This window comes from Myotis myotis, unplaced genomic scaffold, assembly GCF_014108235.1.
Source record: "Myotis myotis isolate mMyoMyo1 unplaced genomic scaffold, mMyoMyo1.p scaffold_m19_p_9, whole genome shotgun sequence".
Lineage (NCBI taxonomy): Eukaryota > Metazoa > Chordata > Mammalia > Chiroptera > Vespertilionidae > Myotis > Myotis myotis.
The window spans coordinates 6,357,249-6,376,107 of NW_023416401.1; the positions used below are offsets into that span (position 1 = coordinate 6,357,249).

Below are 18,859 nucleotides of genomic sequence, written 5' to 3' on the forward strand. Positions count from 1 at the left end.
CTGAGAAATACAACTCGGTGGGAGGGAGCGAAGGCCCATGTATAAGGCACAGTAATATAAGACAGGATAAGATAAAGCTACAGAGGAGGTATCACGAGTAAAACCTGCACACAGAAGAGAGAGAGGTAAGGCTGTTCTTAGCCAGAAGGGAGGGTTAAGGACATAATTGATTCAGTTCTCCAAGCAGTTCACCAGAGTAAGGCAGCGAGGGTTCCCAGTAACGGGAACCGTGGAATGACATCTCAGATTAAGTTGCATTTTATCGCGTTCCTCAGGCACCACGTACTGTGTTCACACTGTTATTTCCAGTGCGGCTGGGTTCATGTATACGTGCCACTTATTTCCATTTTTCCAGAAATAAACAAAAACCCGGGTTGACAAGGTCCTTAAGTAACAAACGGTGAAGCGCAGATAAAAACTCAAATCCACTGATATAAAATCGAGGTGTTTTTCTTCCAATTTCCTCACCATTACTGCCAATTTCCACTGTTTCCTTCTGGGGTCAGTTTCCTTCTTCTCAGAGGACTTCTAGGTTGCCGGAGACAGCCCGAGTGTGGGAACTCAGTCCCAGCAGCATCTCCTCTCTCTCTGGAAGTGGCTTTAGCTGCATCGATTTGTAGGTTAAAAGTGGTTTCTCTACAAATTGAAGACATTTTCTTAGGACTTTGAAGATTGGCTCTGACATCTGTTTTTGAGGACAAGATGTGTGTTCATTCTGTCCTATTTTAGATGATATCTTGTTTCTTCCTGTTGACATTTTAAGAATGCCACGGGCCCTAGCTGGATTGGCTCAGTGGATAGAGCATCAGCCTGCGGACTGAAGGGTCCCGGGTTCGATTCTGGTCAAGGGCACATGCCAGTGGGGGGCATGAAAGGGGCAACTGATCAGTGATTCTCTCTTATCATTGATGTTTCTATCTCTCTTCCTCTCCTTTCCTCTCTGAAATCAATAAAAATATTTTTAAAAAATAAAGGAATGCTATGGGGCTGCGGTTTCTACTGTGATATCCGTGGGTATGGGTTGTTTTTTTTTATTGATACTACTCAGCACTGGTCTTCTTCTTTGATCTTAGGATTCAATGGTCTCCTCACTACTCAGTTCCAAAAAGCCCGTCCTCACCTGTCTGCATAAGGAGGTCCTTATTCCAAGTTCTCCTCTGGAGTGCCAATCATCTGTCTTCATCATTCTATTCTTTAGCTTACATTTTTTTCATATTTCCCTTCTCTTTTTCTCTCTGTAATTCCCCTAGTTTTGTGTTTAAGGATTTTCTCTTTGGCTGAATCTTACCTTCTACTTAACCCACTTGGTAAGATTTTAATCTCAATGCTTACAATGCCTATTTTATTTCAAAAGTTGTAAGGAGACATTTTAATTCCTCGTTGATAGAGCATTAGGCCTTCCAGGGCCTGACCTTTCTGTACAGTATTCTATTCATTTCCTGCCAGTCCCACACCAAAACCCATGTCTCCTGAGCTTGACAGGGTATTCAGACCTCACTTTTTCTACCTTCCAAGTCTACTACCCTGTCAAATTAAGGGCTTACAATTCTGGCTGAGTTTTCTATTAATTTATTAATTTCTTGGCCTGGGAATTCCTTTTTCTTTTTTTTGAGCTTAGAAAGGTATTTAAAAATTATATTTTACTTAGGAGTTGTATATATTTGTAGAGGAAAGGGGGGTGGTATGTAAGTGTGCCTGTGGTATTCTTTGAAGCTCAGGTCAATATTTTGCTAAAACTAAAAGATACAATAATTAGTAACTCTGACAACTATTTGGCTATCCATTTTGGTTATTCTTCCATTTAGTACATTTAGTAAATAATGAGTATTGTACCCATAACCCCTGAGCCAGGAAACATCAGTGGACCAAGACAGCACACATTGAGAGGGAGCAGCAATCGCATATGATGGTCTATTGTGCTAGAGGAACTAACTGGACATTTTTTTAAATAGGATAGAAAGGTGCAAGATTATGTGCTAAACGTTGTATATACATTATCACATGTAAGACTCCAACAGCCTCTCCTTCAGAAAGATGGAGACTCAGAAACATCACATCAAATTGTATGGAAATTCAACTAAGCCCGGAATTGAAACTTGGCCTGTCAATTTCAAAAGACTATGCTCTTAACATATAAACAACTTAGACAAACAACGTAGACTTTGTTGTAAAATGGCAACGTTGGACACCATCACAGCCAGAATTGGGAAGACTGTTCCAGGAGCCAAGGAGACCTTTCATACAACCAAGGCAGCGCAGGCACGGTCCCCCTCGCTCCGACGAGAGGCCTGCACCTTCCGCATGTGTAAGCGCTCTGCTGGGAGCCAAGCAAAACCCAGGAAGTACTATATGTAATACACATTTTCTAAGATGTCAGAAGAAAAGGGTTTGAATCTTTAAAACTTCCCTGTTTTTAAATCCTTTTCTGTGTATATGGTACCTTTCCTAACTGTAAATAAATGTACATCATTTTTGCTCATAATGGTGTATTCCTTTTCTTTAAAAAAAAAAGGCCCCAAATTTTATAATTTCCAGGCATAAATCCTAGTTTTGTGCCTGCCTAGGAATAGACGATAGGGAGGAAGTATGAGATAGAATTGAGTTTAAAGAATTAAGCAAGAGCCCTGGCCAGGGTGGCTCAGTTGGTTGGGTGTCATCCCATGTATCAGAAGGTTTATGGTTTGATTCCTGGTCAGGGCACATGCCCAGGTGATGGGCTCAATCCCCAGTATGGGGTGTGTAGGAGACAGCAAGTCGATGTTCTGCTCTCGCATATATATTTCTCTCCACGCCCCCATCTCCCTTCCTCTCTCTTTAGAAATCAATGAAAATTTTTTTAAAAAGAACTGTACAAGAATATAGGTATGAGTTAGGAAGGATTAGAACTAAAGTGATAGCAGATAAAGTTCAAAATTATGGGACTGATTTGAAACTCAGCAAAGGAAGAATAAACAGAATTCAGTGAGTGGTAGGATGCAAGCCATAAGTGTAATCAACAGTCAAATCTCATCCCAAGTTTGTGAACACTGGTTAAATGGCAACAATGGAGTTCGTACCAGAAATAGGCAAGTCAAGAGGAATTTACCAGTGACAGAGTAGGTAAGGTGGAATAAGGTGGAATATCAGTGAAGACGGTGGGCGGTGGAGAATATAAAGAGTTCAGTGAAGATACATCAGTACATTTGTCAAATGTCTGGCTGACATTTGGAATGAAATACCAAAGCTTTGTCGATGACTGGAATTCTCCTTTGAGAGTGGAGTACAGCATACAGTGCAGACTTCTGCAGCTATGGGTAGGGTCATATGCTGCACATTGCCAAGCCCAGAATCTTAGAAAGTGCCCAAAATAAAAAATTTAAAAAAATTTAAAAAAAGGAGGGATAGAAATGAGAGTCTCAAGAAAATGGGGCTGTTTGAGTTGAGGATCCAACCTTTGGGTTCGGTGCAAATGTAGTCACGTGATCATCCTAGGAACTGATTCAATATGGTGAGAACCAGAATTTTAATGTGAGGGGTGATCAAGAGAGCTGGTGGTGATGGGTCTGGTCCGCGAGTGTAAAATAACCCTTCAGAAGACCTAGCAAAGAAAGGTGGACTCAGACTGTGAAAGAGAAGTTATGAGATTAACTATTTCCTTGGAATATGGAAACTTTTTTATTTCACAGAAGAGAAGAAATTTTCCTCTCAGTGAAGAAGGAAAACTAAAAATGGGGAAGAGCTGGGATGGTTGATGGAGCAACATTCTAAATAATACTGGCTATACAGGTTTATAAAGTTTTTAATCAAACTCTTGTATGAAGGACTGGGTCTATTTCTGATCAAAAATTTAGTTTAAAGAAGCACTCTACTTAATTTTTTATAATATCTCTATTTGCTAAAGAAGGAATAGCAAATGTCACTGTAGCTTTTGCAATGCTTCTAATATCAGGGAATCTATGAATTAAAAGCAAATTCTGATCCTTCTACTTTCGGGCTGCATTAGACGAATAGAAGCAAATGATGTAATTAGTCAAATTCTCTTAAAAATGTACTATTCCTAAGCATTAAATATTTATTTTCTGATGAAAGAACTGTAAGATCAAGAGATCAGATATCAAAATTACTGAAATAGGTATTATAGGACGCAATTAAAAAGAAATACTAAGGACAAGAATTTAGAAGATAGCATGAAAGTATGGTGTTGCCATAATTAGATTATTTACATATTTGCTTTTAGAATTCACATCTCGCTTTTTCCCTAAAATACTAACATGCACACTAAAATAAATTCAGCAAAAGGGAAATGGGGACCTTAGAAAGACTCTGACTCTGAACTTCTTGGAGGCAAGGCAGAAAAGTGAACATACAAGGTTACACCGAGTCCTAGGGATGAGAAAACATAAAAGCACTATTTCTGCAGGAGAAACCATTTTTTTCTTGCTTTTCCTTCTAGAAGTTTCTGAAATAAAATCATTTGTAGTGGACACTGAGTAACTTAGTGGACAATGTCCTTGGCAAAATTTTACCAAGTAATTGCATGAGTCTTATTCCTTCAAACACACAGTCACTTGCATAATATTAAAATGAAAGTAAATAGGGAATTTTTCAAGAGGCTGAGATTTGTGAATTCAAATACCTAGGATAGTTGATAAAACTTGGTGGCAAAATTTGAGGTACAGGAGGAATGAAGGACTAAGAGCCTTTGATCATCTCACCTAAATATTTTCACTTCAGTTTTATAAACTTGCATTAAACCTGTGCAGCATGGGAATCGTACCATGTAACACAGGTGACACTCAGGTATGGGCCAACGCCACCTTTTTATAAAGCCTTGTCTCTGCGATCTTATCTATGACAGGTACTCTTGAATGCAGGCTCAGGACGCCCTGAAGAAATGCATTTCTTTTCTGGAACAATCAACAAATATTCTTCACAAAAAATAGCGGAATATGTTTGCCAAAGCCATACAATAGACTAATAACAATTTGATATTTCTGTCTAAGGATTAAGTTAATGGCTATTTAACTCATGGGGTCTTTAAAATCTAATGAAAACTAAGACAGTACTTTGGATCAAGCTTATTAGATTTTTTCACAAAACATACTCTTTGATATTCAACACTGAGGATTTTATGGTTTGAGATGTTTGTTAGCAATGAATTGGTAAAAATGTGAAGAATAGCCGAAACCGGTTTGGCTCAGTGGACAGAGCATCGGCTTGCGGACTGAAAGGTCCCAGGTTCGATTCCGGTCAAGGGCATGTACCTGGGTTGCGGGCACATCCCCAGTGGGAGATGTGCAGGAGGCAGCTGATCGATGTTTCTCTCTCATCGATGTTTCTAACTATCTATCTCTCTCCCTTCCTCTCTGTAAAAAATCAATAAAATATATTTAAAAAAATGTGAAGAATGTGTAGAAAAGTGTCATAATGCAGTTATTATACTTCATGCATTATAGAAAATACTTATTGTAATGACAGAAATTTTGGCTGCTTTAGCAATCAAGATCTATGGGGGTCTTGATAATTCCAGTTAAGTAAAAATGCATAAATATGAACCTGAATTATTATAGGCAGTTAATTGAAAGTATTTGTGTTGAAATGTAAATTCTTGAGGGATAGTACCGAATAATTAAACATGAATAGATTTTGTATTAATGACAGCAGAAAATTAGTCAAAATGAATGCCAAGATTCTCAAGTAAAGTACTAAAATATGCTGTGTTAAAGTATTCTATGGGAATACTTCTTTGAATTTCTTAACCAAAGTCAGCAGGAAACATATAATTCAATATTTCACACTACTTAAGGAGTCTCCTGGTTTAGACATCCCAAATAACTGAAGAGCTAAGTTTACTGAATGCCCCACGAATATCTCAAATATGCCTTAGAGAAATTGAGAGTTCTACATGAAAATTATTTCTTCTCTGAAATAATGATTACTGAAACATTGTAGAATGCCCTACACTTAACCATTCCATTACAAAAGAATGTTAAAAACTTCAGGTTGCCTTGTTGGCCTGTTAAGTATTGTAGAATAATTTGCATGTGAAAACAATCACATACTGAAAATGATACATTTTCTTCATGTCTACCTACACTAAACACAATAGAAAATAATTTTTGTTTAGAGTTCTTTCAATTTAAAAAGATACCCGTTGATAGTATATAAAATTTAATAATTATGATGGGAAAAGTATTCGTGTACAATACTTAGCTGTGATTCCTCTCTGCTCTACTCATGCCTTTTCCTACCTGTTATAGATGATGACTATTCACAGTGACACAGAATCCTCCCCACACTCCATGTCAATGAAGTGACACATAAAACAAATCAAACTTCCAAGTGTCAACTAGATGGCAGGTCTAATTTGTTATTGCCAGGAGGACAGTGCTGAGTAATGCATAAAAAATGGGCTAAAGTACAATACCAATTTGCATCTGTGTTGTTCATTTAACATTTAATTACATTAGGCCTTGTATTATTACTTAAGCATTTCACTTCCCACAACTTGTCACCTCAATGAATCATACTAATCAAGGAACATGTTATATTTTCCTAATTAACTGATCAGACATCTCTTCGACTTCTCCTTATTATGTTGTATAATGTTATGTGCATTATATATCTACTAGAGGCTCAGTGCACGAAATTCGTGCACCCGGGGGAGGAGGTCCCCCAGCCTGGCCTGTGCCCTCTCACAGTGTGGGAACCCTGCGATTGATAGCCCCAAAGAGGTAGGCCCCGCCCACCCATCTGGGGCTCCTTGATGGATTGCTCCAAAGAGGTAGGCCAGAGCCGGGGGTCCCGCCTCCGCGGTGGACGCAGGGCCGTGGGAACCCCGGCAGAAGTTGCATGGAGCAGCCACCGGGACTCACCTCCGCTGTGCGTGCAGCCATCTTGTGACAGCGTGAGGACCACCCAGGCTTTTATTAGTAAGATTAAATAAAGAGTGAATGAAATGATTACATTCAAATTTAGTAGCATTTCTGTACAGCATAAGATTCCTTTATAAAATCCCTTGACTTTGAAGTAGTCAACTTTTTGTCCTCTATGCATAGTGTGAGGTTGACAACAGATGTCCTTGGAAGTAAAAAATACAATTAATGAAAAACCCACGAATATCTCAAATATGCCTTAGAGAAATTGAGAGTTCTACATGAAAATTATTTCTTCTCTGAAATAATGATTAATGAAACATTTATACTATGAAAAATAATAAATTTTACCAAAGAAAATAGTCTCTAAATATTAAATGATTAGGAAGAAAGAGTAATGCCAGATGCTGTTAAAATAAAAAATATTGATATTATCTTTATTGTAACTGGAAAAGGAAGCTATGTCATATACTTTGTGCTCTGAGTGAGACATAGTTTTAATTGGAATTTCACATTAGCTGCGTAGTGCTCCTGAGCCAGATTCTATGTCAATGCCAGGATTCTGGGCTTTTACACCTGCTTAGATATCCTTTTTGTCTGTTATCTCTCTCCTATTGGGTATATGATAATAACTTTTTAATAATTCAATAATGGGGAAAATAGCTTTTTTCCCCCAACTGTCTCTCCTCTTTTATACCACATCACCTCTGCTTGTAATAACAGTTCGATCAGACACAGCTATGCCATTCTTACTTTAAAATGGCTGATGCACCACACCTCTGATTTTAATGCAGTTATTCTGAGAAGTAAACAGCTACTTACATGGTGGATTCTGTGCTTGTATAATGAGAGCCTTTTTCAGATGATGAATTAAAAAGTATTTGATAATATTTTCAGAGTTAAGATTTTATTTAGTGATGACTGTGGGTCAGAAATGGCTCCCAGAGCTTTACGTATGACGGTTTGTAGAATTCTCATAGCTTTATAACCTAGGAATTAGTGTCACCGCAGAGAGGTGTCTGACCCAGGCAGTTGAGGTGGCTTGCCGGAGCCACCCAGCTACAAAGTGTGAATCTGGAACGCCAAGCCAGGCTCCCTGGGGTCCAAACCCATGCTCTTTCCTGTCCAGGCAGACCCTGCTTCTCTAAAAGAACAGTCCCTTTTTTTAAAAAAATATCAATGATATTTTCACAAGCCAATGCAGAAAATTTGATAGCAGATGGTGGATTTGTTATTATGTCATTTCATTTACGTCTGAAAAAGGATTTCTCATATATGACATCCTCTGAAACCTCTCCTATACACACTAGCTCCTGGCCCCTCGCACCGAAGAATGAGAGGCACGGATCACAAACACTCAAGGTCTTGGCTTTTAAGGAGCCGAGAGAGGAAAAAAGATTTCAGAAAATTTCCAATACATTTCTGCTCACATACCTTGAAAAAATTAAAAGTACACTGTAGATGCATGCACTATCTACAAGTGTACATTTAGAGAGCAAGGTGAATTATAACCAAGTTAAAAAAACAGTATCTGATTTGCACCCATAAGTAATCTAACCTCCGCATAAGCTCACCCATGTATACAGCCCCGCTGAATATAAAAGCTCATGCTTTCACCCACAAGCACACAGATGCGCTGAGTCCAACAAAGCCTTGTTTTTCACACGAGGGTCTCCACCCCCGATGGTTACTTTCAAGGCTTGCTATCTGTTAAGCGTTGGCACGAGAACGCTGTTCCTTAGATGGACCCATCCATTTCCTCCCGTTCCACCGAAAGCCCTTCTCCAGGCCATCGAAAGCCTCAAGGCTTGCTCATCCTCCTCTCCACTTCAGCAGTAACAGAAAGCAAACAAACATGAATGAGATGCTGGTTCTCATGCGATCTGACTCACAGCACCCTCATTTTCTATGGCACGATACCACGTGGGCCTGAGAGCGCTGGGCTCACGAGGTGTTCCTGGTTGAATAAACAAGGGATAAATATACTTCAGGAAGATGAAAAGGAGAAGGGGGGAAACAAACGAGCAAACAGAACCCCTGTGACCTGACATCATGGAAAAAATAAAAAAAGACACTAGGATGAAAAAATAAATAGTGTCATGGTTTACATGTGGGATTTGGATGGAATCTAGGGCTGTGTTTTCAGTCAAAACTCACCATCTCAAAACCACTTCTTTTCATCCGCCTGCAGGACTTGAGGTAAGTACGGATGCGCTTTCTGGCACGCTCTTGGTACTCAGGGAATTGTCGCCTGCATGAGTCAATGATAGCCTGGATCTTTTCTTTGGGCTGCTTAGAGATTGGGACCATTCGGTCCAAGTTTTCATCTACAAACAGCCTGACAAACATCTGTTGGCAAGAGGGAGACAGAGGAGAAGGGTTTGGAGGGCTGCTCTCGGCTGTTCCTCGCTTCCTGTCTTGATCACGGATAGGAAAAATACTCTTGTTTTTTGGTGTATTCACTGGAGAACTTTGCAATGGAAAGCCAGAGATTTTAAGCAAACACCCTTTAAAGACTTTCTCAATGGTTGGATAAAAAAAGAGAGAAAGAGAGAGAGAGAGAGAAAGGCAGACAGACACAGACAGACAGAAAAGTATAGACTATTGTGTAGAAAAAAAACAGGAGGCAACAGTAGACTGCGACAACGAAGCACCCCATCAAATTCTCTGTTGGAGAGAAATGCAATACGGCCGCCACTTTGCTATTCTGCACACAGACCACGGACTCTCTGTCATGCATCATTAACAAGCTGGGCAGCAGAAGAGCGAGCTGGTGGCGGGCTGTGGACGCTTCACCCGCCGGGTCCACAGGATACTCACACAACACGCCCATGTCCGGCCACACGGGCCTCAACATCCTAAGCAAAACACAGCCATTCTGGTGTCTGGTTGGCAAAGAGTATTTCCTGTGCTTTTAATAAACGCCTCTGCAAATTAAACAAACACGCCTCTAAAGTATCCACATTTACCAGCAGGCGACATGGGAGTGCAGGGTGAGCAGTGAGCCACCGGGGAGCTGGGAGACTCACGTTGAAAGCCTTCAGCCGCTCGGCCTCCACGCCGTCCGTCTCGGCCACCTTCTCGGCGTCGTCGTGGTCCTCGTGGTCCTCATCATCCTCGTCCCCCCTGTGCAGGGACAGGTCCTCGGCCCCTCGCTCTCCGCCCTCGTGTTTGCTGGAGTCGTAGCTGGAGTAGCTGTGTGCAGGGGACTGGAGAGAGAGGAGAGGAGGAGATGGCCGGTTTACATGCACTGCCCAAACTTAGACAGAGTGTTTTATTTCTGAATTTGAGCTGTTTCTCAAAGAAAGTCTTGCTGAAATGAGTTGATAATTTTGAGAGCTGTGGCTATTCTAATTTAAATGAAAATTAATTAAAATTTCATTAAAAATGCATTTCCTCAGTCACACCAGTCACATTTCAAGTGCTCAAGAGGCCCATGGGATCTTCCCATCGAGGCACAAAATTTTATTGGATTTAGCTTTTTGAGAGCAATTGCTGTTTCCACTCAATGTCCCTGTTCCAAAGAAAAGAAAAACCAACCTGTAATCAATTTTGCAAGAGAACCATTGAATCACACGTTCTTCGCGATGGAAATGACCTCAGAGCTGAGCCGGCCTCCCTGCATTAGGATTCTTCAAACGGATAAGGACACTCAGGGGCGGGCGTGCTCAACTGGCTTGCCCAACAAGGACCAAAGTATCGCTGAGACTAGGCTTGTGCTTTGTCTGACAGCATGCTTTCCAATCCGTTTACAAATCGTCTGAGTCTCAGGATGGCGTCTGATTTTGGTTTAGAAAACAAGGAACCAGGGTTCCTCCAATGATGTCTCACGCTTAGTGTTTGCTGACGCGTAAGAGATGACGAAGGCCAACCAAGACAATGTTCCCAGCTGATCCCTGTACCCGAGACCAACCCTGGGTCCTGCTGTGTGGCTCCTGCTTCTCTGTCAGCCCAGAGTCTTTTCCTTTGGGAAACAGCTCTTCTTTCCACCACGTGAAGTGGCGATCCCAGGGGCACCAACCTTCTCCACCTTCTGCGTGTGCCTCACCTTCTCCTCCAGGTGAAAAAACACACCAAACTCGCCTGTAACTGAAACCAAGCTGAGTCCAGCAGAGCTAAGCAGAACCTCCCATGAACATCTAGATTCCACTGTGCTGGAAATTAACCTACACACTCCTCAGATGTATGATAAAATACATCCTCCCTGCACCCCCCTTTACGTTGATTAAATCTGAGTTTAGTCGCATGTAATTGAGTCTGGAGTGGCACAGAAATCAGTCATTATAAGGCCAGAGTAATGAGGCAGACTTCACACATACTAATTTAGATACATAGGTGGCTCCCGGTACACACATAACAATATCTGTGAACAGCAGCGGCTTTCCTCACATCTATCCATAAAGCCAAATCCTTCTGAAAGACCTTGACAATGGAAAATTTTAAATCAACGGTATTCAAAAAATGCCCCTGTGAAATGTTAACATGTGTGTAGCATGCTTTAAGGATCACACAAATTTAGCTGTATAATGAGAGGAGAAATTGTAAAACTAGAATAGACAACTGACCTCAAAATGAAGTTAAAATTTAAAAACCAGAATATTTTTATAGTTCAAAACATTAAGAAGTGGAATTACCTAATAAAATACAAGGCAAATATTCCATAGGTTTGAAAAATAAACCATATAGAATATGTTTTTAAATGACAGTGTGCAATATTTAGAAAATGTTATAATATACTTATCTGCATTCAAATATGCCAAGCTAATTTATTCTTTCTCCGCACCCTATGAGACACACAAACCAGCATCTGCTACAAACAGAATCAGCTGGAACCAAAAAGGATGTACAGGTAAACAAAGATGTCTCTTCAGGTAAACAAAGCCCATCCTTAACGTATTTGAGAATATTCAGGCTCTGAATCTCAAGCATAATCCATATAAACGAAATGATCCTCTACAATGTAAACTAAAATGATAAAAGCTCTGAATCCTGTTTCTCAAGTGGAGTTTCATTTCTTGCCTCTCTCTGGGCCAATCAGATTAAGTTCCCTGTCTACAAAGATCCCCACCTGTGCCTCAGTCCATCTCCAATCCTTTGCTAACCTGTGAGCTCGTAATGCCTGGACTATGGCCTTTGACACAGAAGTAAACACCTCCATTGCTCTCTCCATTTCTTCTCATGTGAACGTGCACTTTCCTTCAAGCTACACTGAGAGGCAGCAAAGCAGATCCTTCCCGTCTCCCCTCACACCACCCAGGGCATGCTCTCCGCAGAGTTGCCGCTCAAGGCTAGTTTCTCGTTTTCTACAAAACTAGCTGGTCTTAAAAACGGAAAGAGGATAAGCCACAGACTGGGAGACGAGAACGGCTAAAGACACGTCTGATAAAGGACCGTAACCCAAAATATACAAAGAACACTGAAAACTCAACGAGAAAACAATTAGATTAAAAAAGGACCGAAGACCTTTATGAGTGATAGGCAGGCATTTATGAGAAGCAGTTTTTGAGGATGCAATGAAATCATACAGAGAGATTCAACACTGTAAACAGATAACAAAAAATCTTAGTACACAATTCAAGGCAAAAAAAAAAAAAAAAAAAAAAAAAGGAGACACTTTGGACAGGCTCCATAAACGCTGACGGAGCAGGGGGCGAGGAGAGAGTCTAAGCTGTATTCTAAAATGAGTTTAAGAACAACTGATTCAGGGCAGTCTCCTGGCACGCATGCCTCGTGTACTAAATGGTTACTGCAGTTTTTCTTCCTGAGGAAAAAAAAGATGCCCATCATTCAACAGATTCCACTTAGAAACAGAAGCCGTAAGTCAAAAGCAACGCGTTTTATGTGAAGCTGCTGTATACTTCGATGGGAAAGAATCGCTCCTGAGAGAGTTATACATTTTAGCCCATTTGTCAAGACTTTTATTTTTATGATACAAATGAGGACAGAAATGTGTGTGAGGAATGGCATTTAAAGTTTCTTTCAATTCCAAGCTTCTATGATTACACCACTTTTGAGAGAAGAACCCAATGAAGTATATATGTTCTTTCAGCTTCTAGAGACAGATGTTGTCAGCGACACGGGTTTATTTCATATCACAAAGTTAGAACACACGGATAACAGGAGTCTTGTGATCCAGTGAGTTCAAATGTGCATCCCTGATTTAACTGTCCTTCCAACATTTCAAAAACAACTACTAAAGACATTAACGCATCACTCTGAAGGAGAAATTCCCAGATGGCAAAATTCATCTTCTAACATTTCAGTTTAGTTCTACAACTAAAGTAATACAAGGGAAATGCAGGCATCAGATCTCAGAACGTCTATTGTGAATATCAATTAGATTTTCTTCAAGTATTTTTAAAAAGACAAAAAAATGTTATGGGTATCATTAGTGTATTTTCCCCCAAACCCTTATTTTGCTATAATATTATCTGATGTGTTTTTAGAAGAACTTCTTTTTCTTTTTGAAGTTGAATTGGAATTTAAAGTGAGCCTTCGAAGTGAACCATTGATTCCATCACCAGCAACACAAACGACTGTAATATTATAGTGGTTTTCAGGCATTATTACTATTTTTGTTCTCAAGGGACTGGGGTTGTATAAATATTTTAGCAATGTTGAGTAATAATTTCATCAGCCTAGGCTTCAGATACTAAAAAACAATTGATGTTTGACAAGTAGAATTGCCACACCTGCTATCTATTATTACAATGCTTTTAACTTGCAGATTAAATGTTTCGTTTGTCTTATTTAAAAAAAAAAGTCTAGTCATAAATAATAGTAACATCAATAGTAATAATAACAATGATAACTAAGACTTATATTGTGCATATTATGTTCCCGTTCTGTACTTAATACTTTATACAAATGTATTCTCACAAGGACCCCATGAGGAAATACTAGTATGCTTATTTGACTAGTGAGAAAGGCAGAGTAAAAAAATGGTGGAGTTGTGATTTGAGCTCCTGCAGGCTTGTTTCAGTGCCCACCCACCCACATCTCTATGTTACAGAATACAAGATTTAAATCATACCACCTCTGGCTTGAGATTATTTGGACACTATGAGACATACTTAATCTACCCTTAATCAGTATAACGCTACCTGCTGTAACTGACAAAATCCTCCAAAATTCAGTGACTAGACACAATTCAATTCTCCTTCAGATGGAAGTTCAAATTATTTCTCTGACTGGCAGGGGAGTTCACGAGGTCATCCAGGGACCGAGGCTCCTTCCACCTGTGGAAACCTAGGGCCTGAGAGTCCTCTACACCCAGCCAGTAGAGAAACAAGGGAGGACCATCCATGGGAAGTGGCTATGGGCCCACCTGGACCTGGTACATTTCACCTCCACTCACTTTCCATCGCCCAGACCTCAATCACGGGGACGAGGAAGACTTGGAAATTCTGTTCAGCTGTGTGCCCAGGAAGAAAACTGGACTGGTGAGCAGCTGGCCAGTACCGCCCACGTCTTCATCTATCTTCCTAGTGATGTTTTACTCATTTTCTTGCTCCAAAACTAATACTTACTCTACTAGACTTCTCTATCTTTTCTAGAGACGCCATAGGTATTCATCAAAATGAATGTTACTAGTACCTACAAAGGATGTTGTGAAGTTAGAGTAAGAATTGAAAAATGGCGGCATCCTGGCCAAGAGGGAGCCTTTGGGCATTAAGAGGAAGAGCTACAGTGGTGGCTCTCTGTCAGGGAGGTCTCTACTAACAGCTCCTTTGCTCTTCCACGAGGAACATTTATCTACTTAAGGCCCCCTGTTCTCCTCTGTCCCTGGGGCAAGAAATTAAACTCTCTGTAGAATTTATAGAATTTCTTGAGAAATTTTGACTGCATGGTTATTGATACATAGTAAACATCCCAAGATATTCTGGGTTTGTTAATTGTTAATTTAAATAAGTGCTCTGCAAACACTTTGTGCTAGGGATACAACAAGTGCTTAATAGAAGCTTATGGATTATTGTTTAGGTAATATTGGTTTTGAATGGTAGGGCGAAAAAGAGAGAATCCAAACTATGACTATAAATTAAATAAAGGCTTACAGAAACCTGAGACTCTTTTCCTTTGAAATTTACTTTTTAAAGCAGGTATAGTGGCCCTCTCTCGGCCACTGGAGCTTACCGTTGCATCGGTGAGTGTGGCAGGGGAGCCAAACCTAGGTTTGAAATGAATGACTCTTTGCTTTTGCATCGCACTCGCTGGCTCCCTGTGGGTTCTTGGGAATCATGAAATCTGGGCACAACATTTGGGGGCTCGTCCGGGATTCCCAAGACCATCGAGGGACCCCCGATCCGAAGAGTCTGACTGACCTCGGTATGTATGTGTCGTTGTATGTTCTGTTCAGTGTGAGCTCGTTTCTGGAATCTGTAATTGCCTGAGGGGTCTAGGCGGACGCGCCGTGAACGACCACAGGCGGGGGAGAGTTGGAAGACGTTCCGCTCCCCAGGAGGGATGGATATGCCCCTCACCCCAGGAGGGATGGATATGCCCCTCACCCCAGGAGGGATGGATATGCCCCTCACGAGGGATGGATATGCCCCTCGCGGATTTGAGACGAGGCAGGTCGCTCCTGCCGGTTTGGCGTAAGGCCAACGTCTAGTTGCTTCCATGGAGTGGGAAGCCTGTATTTTCGGGCCCTGTTTAGTGTTCTGTGTTTGTACTAGATGGATGTTATGGGATGGACTCAGACTGCTCCTTTGGGTATTGTGATTGATCATTTCAAGGAGATTGGGGGAGGCTTTAGAGCTCCCTCAGGAGTTGGGAAGTTGTTAGGAATTGAATGGATTGTTTAAAGTCTGAATGAATGTCTGGTGAAAGTGTGGGAGTGTGGAGGGAGGGGAATTGCCCTCCCCCCTCCTTTCTGTGGCGGTCGGGTGGCCGCCTGAGTGAGGGTATGTGGAAACAGGTCACCCCCTCCCCAAGTAAATGCGTCTGGGACTTCTGTGCATGTGTTAGGAGAAAAGCTGGCTTAAAACTAATGTGCGCACCGTCCGTTTTTGGATAGAGTTTTGGGCTAGTGTATTTAATTTGCTACCTAAGATTTTAAAAAGTTCTGCAATATAATGTTGGCCATCTATCTTTTAAGGGTTTTGGTTTGCTCTTCCCTTGTTTATTGTGAGAATGAGGAAATCATCCTTTCTGTCAGAGAACAGTTTAGACCGCCACAATGTTGAGCTGCCTGACTTGGCAGCCGCCATGTTGGCCGCATGGCATGCCGTGCCCCTGGGGGCCGCCATCTTGGAACAGCAGGCCCCTCCCTCTGACTTAGTCAATCACAAAAGGAATGTCTGCTCACTGAGGCAGGATGGGATTTCAGGGGTGGAGTTTTAAGGCGGAGTTTTACTAAGGAAATGCAGATGGGGCAGAAAGTGTGCCTGCCTCCCAGATTTATTTAATACTAAATTAGCAATCACGGTCTTAATATAATTTTAGTGGTATGATAGACCAATGTTTTGAGCAGTTGGCTTTATAAGGGCCGACAATAGAGCTTGTATTTCTTAAAGGGCTTGTAGAGAGAGAATTGAAAAGCTTTTACAAATTCATAAATGCATCCAGGATTTCTGTGCACATGTAAAGGAAAAGGCCAGTTTAAAAACGAGTGCGCATAGTTTTGAGCTGAACTTGACCTTTTGCTGTGTACAGAATAAAAACCCAAGACTGTTTTGGCCTTAATAGTTATGGGTTTGCTTCTTGAATTCCCCAGCAGGAAAATTGTGACCATTTTGAAATTTAGCAGCTATGCCAGGATAGCAGTAACCCAATTTCTAAAGTAAAGTACAATTATTTCAGGTAGAAACTGTGGTTTAAAAGTTCTAGCTACCTGGAAAGCATGGCCTTGGTATGATGGGAGGAAAAAGAAATGTTAAATGGATGGTAGACCAGTGAGCTGGGACTGGTCACTGATGGTGGATTATGAAAAGGGCTGGACGTGGCCTAACTTCTCCTTCCTTGGTACCCCTGAAACGTCTGAGGGTACTTCTGGCCTTGGTTTTCCAATGTGTTAAATCTGTCGATTTTGTTGTTTCGCCGAAATCCTCTTGAAGGACATTGAATGGTTCTTTCCTTCCTCTTTAACTTTTGGGGGATTGTGTGAATGGATTACTGATGTAGATTATTAAGAATCTCTAAGGTACTTGTCCTGTATCTGGAGGAATGGCTTCTAGATGGTATTCACCATCTCTGGGACTTCCGGAGGGAAGTCAAAGCTCGGACTGGCTAAGGGTTCGAATCTGGCCTATCTTTTAAAAAGGTAGAAAAGAAGCATTCCTAAGCAGTTTTCTACTGCCTCTGTTTAGGGACTTGTTCTGTATCTCGACACAACTGAAACTGATTTGTTGGTATTTTGTGGTATAAATGTGGCATGTACCTCGAAGTTCTTAATGGGGAATGTATCTAGTTATCGTGCCTATTTAGTCTTGATTTCCTTGTTCAATATGAGTACCGTTTCTATCTGGATGAGACATAGGTCAAGAATCCTGTCCTGGGATGTGGGAAAGGGAGGCCTCCACATCTGTTCCTGTCAGGCCCCCATCAGGGGACTTGGGTGGTGTTCCTGTTATCTGCTCAAGATCCCAAGACTGTAAAGGTACTTGTTCACTGAAAGGGTGTATGTTTGTATGTCTACTTGGGTATAATTATTTGTTCATGTAAGTGTGGAAGTCTGTGGGGAAAAAAAGGCACACGCTTGCCCCAAGAGCGCTTGCTCTCTGTCAGAGGTGGATTAGGCCCGCCTAACTAGTAAACATCTCTGTCTGTTTGTTTGCTGGGAACTTTGATTTGCTATGTGATATTCAGTGCTGGGTTGGGATTTTGGAATTCTGGGGTAGATTTAAAAGGTATTTGTGGCTTTTCTAGTCTGATTGGGACATTTAAGGGTGGGGCTCACAGTTCCTCAGGGCAGAGATTCCATGGGCCCTTCCCCCTGCCTGTGCTGAATTAAATAATACAGGCCGGTGTCATTTAGCTTGCTGGTTAAAGGAAAACAATGGGCCTTAGAATCTGTAAAGGTGGGCAGGAATGAAGCTGGTCAAATGTACTGCAAGGGTTTGGTACCTGTTGCTGCTAGCTAAGGAGGGGCTGATACCCACTTCTAACGCACTCCCTTGAAAGAGGCCTGGTTGCTGCTCTGCCACAAAGGGAACTGATAGAAAGGCCAAAAAAAAAAAAGCAGAGCGCTGTAGCTGATAAACAGGGTTACCTAGAAGCCATCAGGACTTTGACTCGGAGACTGGCGAGGACTGGGTGGCTTTTCTTTAACAATCTCTGTCCTTGAGAGGGCTCCAGAGGGTGCACGAGGACATTTGGCCGCGCCTCCGCGACCAGCCCAACCCCAACTCCTCATCAGCACAGACCAGGAGATTGGGTCCACGTCAGAAGGCACCACCAGGAGATCCTAGAGCCACGTTGGAAGGGTCCCTACACTGTGGTGCTGACGACCCCCACCGCTCTCAAGGTAGACGGCGTCGCGACCTGGGTCCATCCGGAAAGACTTCATCACCAAATGGAGCATCGATCGAGATCAACGCAACCTGCTCAAGCTCAAGCTACAGCGTGCTCGACCTGCCTGATGCCGGTAACATGACTTGGGATCACTCCTGTCACCAGGAGCCCCCACAATACTGTGTAATAATGCCTGCATCTTCATGGACATGGATCCAAAGAGACAAGGACAATTTATAGGATCACATGTTTAGTAGCAGAAGATTTGGCTGCCTGAAGCGGCCATGATGCCAATATTATGTTTCATTGTATTGATATGTTATATTAACCTTTGATTCTTTTGCAGGTTTGAATGTATGTTGGCTGTCCTGGAAGGGAGCTGTGTGGGGTGACCCCCAAAAGTAAAGGGTGCCTAGCTGCCAAGAGGGCAGGTGCCCAGCTGGGCAGGGAAGGGTGCCCATCAGGTTTTGGTCTCTGTTGAGAGACAGCTAACAATTGGCAGCCTGTAATACTGTCTTGCAGACCTGAGTCACCATGCCCATGTCAGGGTTAGT

The 18,859-nt window shown here is 41.7% G+C and overlaps 1 protein-coding gene across 4 annotated transcripts in view; it reads right to left on the bottom strand.

Moving 5' to 3' along the window:
* NOL4 (nucleolar protein 4) overlaps positions 1-18,859 on the bottom strand; it is a 219,247-nt gene that overhangs the window by 52,219 nt on the left and 148,169 nt on the right. For 3 of the 4 annotated variants that reach the window (XM_036323664.1, XM_036323667.1, XM_036323666.1), the window contains 2 exons: positions 9,884-10,063; positions 9,012-9,203 (listed from right to left, as the gene is read on the bottom strand). In XM_036323664.1, coding sequence (XP_036179557.1) covers positions 9,012-9,203; positions 9,884-10,063 — 372 coding nt within the window. The remainder of the gene's footprint in view (positions 1-9,011; positions 9,204-9,883; positions 10,064-18,859) is intronic. The other variant, XM_036323665.1, reaches the window with a different exon arrangement.